General features: G+C 39.1%; 2 protein-coding genes across 2 annotated transcripts in view; one reads left to right on the top strand and one right to left on the bottom strand. All coding sequences in view use genetic code 11, as the record gives it.

Annotated features, from left to right (window-relative positions):
* The window catches only part of EGR_10903 (hypothetical protein), a gene marked incomplete at both ends in the record, with an annotated part of 2,936 nt that extends 527 nt beyond the window's left edge, over positions 1–2,409 (bottom strand). The window contains 3 exons of the mRNA XM_024500152.1: positions 1,032–1,192; positions 1,578–1,776; positions 2,401–2,409. Of these exons, the coding sequence (XP_024345433.1) occupies positions 1,032–1,192; positions 1,578–1,776; positions 2,401–2,409 (369 nt within the window). The remainder of the gene's footprint in view (positions 1–1,031; positions 1,193–1,577; positions 1,777–2,400) is intronic.
* A 1,720-nt stretch (positions 2,410–4,129) lies between these two features.
* Positions 4,130–4,396, top strand: EGR_10902 (hypothetical protein; the record flags this gene model as incomplete). The annotated part of the gene is made up of 2 exons (XM_024500151.1): positions 4,130–4,194; positions 4,270–4,396. The coding sequence occupies 2 exons, from the start codon at positions 4,130–4,132 to the stop codon at positions 4,394–4,396; spliced, it is 192 nt and encodes a 63-aa protein (XP_024345432.1).
* Between the last annotated feature and the right edge of the window lie 1,187 nt (positions 4,397–5,583).

Raw genomic sequence — 5,583 nt, 5'->3', positions numbered from 1 at the left:
AATAAAACATCTCAAAAATTCCAGCACCAAGGCGTGAATCTCGTGGCTGATCAGACGTTATTAGCTCATGAACAGAAAACGAACCCAAACCCACATAACTTAAACACCTTGTAAACTTTTATAACGCTTACGCACTTGGCCATCACAATGTCTTGGCATTTGCTCGGCTCATTTAAATATTGCTACCAGTACAATATTGGAACACGTCTGAGATCGAGTAAAATTTTAATGGTAACTTTTGCCTCTTAACGAAAAAGATAAAGCGATTTCATGCAATTTAGGCAACATGACTGGTCTCCTACAACGCAGTTTAGAAAACATTAGGATTATAACGTTATGATTATTTTTTCCCTTTACAGACCTGTAGATTTTCAATCATCGCTGTAATATTATTCAATGCCCTTCTTAATGTGTATAATAACTACGATATTTCATCGGCAATGGTTCGCCCATCCTAGACATAAAGCCATTTTGACTTGTAAATTATGATCCCAACAGGACATCATTGAGATTCTGAGCAATGAGTACACTAAAACAAAACGAATTACTTTTGGACGGCAAATCGGCTCAACTGCCTTTGTGGTCAACATTCAAATTCAAAAAGCAACTAAAAAGGAATATGACGAGTGTTGGATCCCAAAAATATCACAGTTGTAAAGGGCCACATGTAATACTCTTGGCGTAGTAACATCACGCATTATTAAGAGCTCAGAATCTAAAGTGGCCAAAGGCAGCAGCAATAAGACCTTAAGATGACCAAAAACCAAACCAAATCGTATTCTGCGCACAGTTAGCAACCCACGAACCTTAAATCGAGCGGTTTATTAACCATCACGCTTTGACTAGTAATAGCGGAAATGGGCAGTAGGATAAAATCAAACAAGTCGACCTGATTTGGGACACCAGCAAAACAGCATCATTGGGGACCAATAAGTAAATGTAAGTGCAAATACCACTGACTTTCCTTTTCCGCCAAAATATCAGCATTAACAATAAACAAAAAATCAAATCCACTATAAGTAGACCGTTACCTTTGGGTCCCTGGCTACTTTCATCGAACATGGTGCCACATGCCTTTTGCACATCCGACATTTGCGAGATTCAAAGTGGCTTCCTCTGACACTGCTACTGTCTGCGCCAGGTCTTGGTAAACCTGAACGCCTATTGTCTATTCGCAGAGAAGAAGTGCCTCCTGGTGCCTGATTTCCCATTTGTAAAATGTGGCAAAAGTTAAGGACTTGCAAATGTTGTGATACTGGCATTAGCTTTTTTTAATGAAAACTGGGCCAACGCCTATTTTTATCAGATCTTAACTTCTGCAGGTTTCAAGCAAGTTAATTTATCAGCTTCCTTTGGCCTCACCACCCTGCATGACTTATATCATCTGGTGAAAGAGGGGTAAGAAAATTGGATTACTTATTTGTCTAACTTTCACCAATTGACCGGTATGGACGCATGTTGTGAAAAATCTCATGCTGCCTTTATGTAATTTGCTGCTTTTATCGAACATACTCATTTTTATGTAATTTAGAATGTGTAGATCAAGGATTTTAGATGGCATCATCCCACCCACCTACCTGTTTCAGCATAACGTCCACCTCGTGGCAACCGGAAATGGCATGATTCTAATTGAGGCGTGCCCATGGTGGTCAGAATTCCTCCACCTATTAGTAGATTAAGTTCATCTGTAAAAATAGTTACCTCAGCAGTTTTCATGAAACGATGGTTTATCGCCTCACTAATACCCAATCTGTATTTGGCAGAACTTGGAGAAGTCTAAAAGGGACAGGTTAGTAAAAAAGCACCAAGTATACCCAGTGGCAAATGAAAGCGTACCGCAAATAACGCAAAGTAAAGCCTCATCACTACAAGCACGGAGAGCAACATGGAGAGCCAGAATTGCCAATTTTCTCCCTGTAGCCATTCCATTCATAAAACAAACGTACACGCAAATGATAGTAATAAGCAACTACTTGTCTACACAGATGCAAGGACTTTCGTATTAATGAAGACGCAACATATTTAAAAAAATTGCAAAAAATACAAAAGTGGTACACTTGAATACTCGTATCGGACTAAAAGATTATAGTGTAACAGGAAAGGTGATTAATTACATATCCCTGGTGCTTAGAAATGTAATCAACACATTAAGTTAACGAAACTAAGCAGTCAATATGCTAAATTATTACGTAAATGCAAGTATACGCCCCAAACCGCACAGCCTACGAGAACAAATGCAATACTACCACGCTCATTCTAAAACACGCACCAATGAAACATATTTGAGCAGAGATGTTCCTTTGCGACAACCAGTTCATGAGAATGAAATATATTAAAGCATATTATGAGCTAGGCACGCAGTAACTATCACTAGTAAAATAGACACCCACTTAAACCCACCACAGACATGCCAACAATAACAGGCAGCAAACACAGGCTTGCTTATCAGGTCTTTGACCTTGAATTATGATTAATATTTACTGACTCTATGAAACGAGCTGATTCCATTTAATAAGACTCGTAGCACCAAATGTATATCTGGACAACGACGCTAAGACACTATCATTTTTAACCTGCGTAATCAAAAGGGAGTTGTTGTCTGAAATGCTCATATGTCAACTTTCGTAATTTGATTGATAAGGGACTCAAGAATAATGCTCTAGATGTCAGTTCTGATTAAAATACCACGGGAGAAACACTTTGAACAAATAATGGCGCCGTTCTTAAAGCGTTTTAATCTTTTGTCTCTTATTCTGTAATTATGAATAAGGTTTAATAGAGGATGGCCTTTTATTGTGAAATTTAGGGGGGTTTAAAGCATATAAGTTGTAAGGTAGAACCACTGAATACCTGCTTTTTAGAGCCTAAAAACGTTTTTATCGTCACTTAATGAACTGCATGCAAAAAAGTAATGGGACTTTTTCAGTGTAAATCCTTTGATTATTTTCCAAGTGCTATGACCAACTTGCGAACTGTTACCCTAGAAAACAAACCATGTTGCTTCAGTAATATTTTGCACTAAATTTTGAATTTAGTCTGATTTCTTTTAAATTTTAAACATTCAATGACATTGCAGGGACTTTCCCTCTTCTTCAACACCCACCTCTTCAACAGTCGGGCTTATTCCAACCCCCTGATCCTGGAAACACCCACTAGTGGCTACCATTCCCTCCCAAATTTAATATCTACCATAATGTGTTTGTCTTGGCAAAGCGCGCTTTCCTGAATGAGTCAGAAGCATCCACAACTTCCTGTATGTGCCTCTCCAATTGACACATTAATATTTGTCTCCCAAGCCTGATCCAGGAGAACCTTCTGCTCTCTTTATTAAAAAGCAAAACAGTTAAGTTAAACTGTAATTAGGCTACGGTTTCGTTACAAAGCAAGTTTGTAGTACATAGGGGGAAAGGGAGGAAAAGAATTGAAGACGGAAGACACAAAAATAAGAAGTAGGTAGTAACGACCACACAGTGTATACGGATAAATAACTGGGATAAAAAATTCTTACTTGCAGAAACCTTAAAGTATTACAGTTTCAGACGCTACGCTTAAGACATCTCAATGTATCAGTGCGTAAATGAGCGAAATCACATGCTTTGATTTGTTGTGTACTGGTATTTGGCAAGAAAAAATAAAGTTTGACTATTTTTGGAGGAAATATTACATAGAAAATGTGTACTAAAACAGTAATGTGAGCAAAGTTGTCAAGTTCACTAATTAGGATGAACGATATTTGTTGATGGATTCACACCATTATTTTAAGATTAATCAAAGCAACTTTTCAAGCCTCTTGTTCGCAGTACCTGATATTTGCGAGAATGCCTCGTTTTTGGTAACATTTGAGCAAGTGAAAGAACTACAACCAGTACAAATTGACCAGAAATCAAACTTCTTTCATATGCATTTTCAATAGGATGACAAGCACCAACTTATATTTTGAACGACGAGAATTTCCGAAACTGTTTGCGGATAAATTTTCGACTTACGCACCTACAGAGATTTTCTCTTCACCTGGTCTACTCAGGAAGATCTGACTGCCCCTGATGAAATGAGGCTGAGTAGCCAAAATTAAGCTGACAGTTTTGACCTCAGTGTCAATGACCCTGTCGTAGACAATCGCTCCACAGTTATGGAAGTGGTCGCTCAGGACTGTGTGAGTTGTACCACCATCTGTTTCCCAGATCTAACAATGCAGTACATCTCCGCATTCTGGCAAGTACATCTTTAGTTTGCTTTCACTCATAGAATTTGCCGATAACTTTCACCTAGCGTCTGCGGTGGGAGACGCCTTCGAAGAGCTGATCACGTGTGGGGCCTCCACAATGGCGGTCCAATCCCTCCCAGCTCGCTGGATGCATTTATCAAGAGGCAAAATTCACTATCCAATTTGGCTTAATCTCGGGCATGTTCTAATACTTTACTGGTAGCAGGATTTTCAAAAAGCCTTGTGGATGCAAAGATATTGCAAAGGCTAAATGCAGAAGTATTATAAAAATGCACAGAGGGTTGAAGATGTGTAAATTTGGAGTTTGTTTTCACCTCAGGGACTGGTGGCGTCCGATATCTCTTGGGGTTCATACCTTAGTCTTTGGATTGTTGGGAAGCTATAAAGTAATGTTAGCCCAGAATGATCTTTATAACATGATAGCCGATTTTTTTCAGCTTCGGCAATGGTTCTATGCTCACTCTAAGCACTGGATTGTGCCTAATAAGTTATACGCTTGCCTAATACTCTTTCCGCCTCTTAGGTGAACATCAAGGAAATACCTTCAGCGGCGTTTACATCAGCTAGGTGGGGTGTTGTATTCTTGGGTTCGAATGAGGCACAGCCTAGTCGAGGTCTCAAATAGAGTTGAATCAGACAGCCAAACAACTGGTAAGCAGCACACTTACCACTGGGCTGGAGCTTGTGTTTGTTTAATGGAGGACTCACACGCGGATGAAGATGAAATCTCACATGTCCGATGTGATACCTCCTTTGATGTTGCCGCACTACCACCGCCTCAGTAGTTGCAGCTTTTACAAGAAAATTTATCTTTTACTAATGGTTACTTGTAGACTCGACGACTTCAAAAAGCAAAACCGCTCTCCGTGGATAAGAGCGAGCATAAACCCTCTCACTGTCACACATTTTAGAAGGAATGGGAAAATTTTCATTAGGCTACTAGAATGGTGATTCCGTCTGGTTCCAAAAGAAAAATTTACATTTCTTTTTGCACTTTTTACGAATTTGTTGTATTTTATAGTAATAACCTTATGCTAAATTGAACACCTCTTCCCTGACAATAGTTTATCGCACTCTTTCAATGAACCCTTGTCATATTGTTTCCCTTGTCACTCTGGGGTCAAGTATCTTTGAAGCATTTCAAATTAATTTCAAAGAGCAAAATATCCCAGAAGACAATTACATGCTGACCTCTTGTACGACAAATTTAGATAAGAGTTTATAAAAGATGGAGCAAATTGAAGTAGGCTACAAACAAGAATTAACAACCAAAGAACTCAGTCGTGTTCAGGGGCTAAGAGCGTCTGATCAGCCACGAGATTCACGCCTTGGTGCTGGAATTTTTGAGATGTTTTAGT

The sequence above is a fragment of the Echinococcus granulosus genome, assembly GCF_000524195.1.
Source record: "Echinococcus granulosus chromosome Unknown EG_S00298, whole genome shotgun sequence".
Taxonomy (NCBI): Eukaryota; Metazoa; Platyhelminthes; class Cestoda; order Cyclophyllidea; family Taeniidae; genus Echinococcus; species Echinococcus granulosus.
Note: the sequence above shows the minus strand (reverse complement) of the source record. Positions and strands in the feature narration are given on the sequence as shown.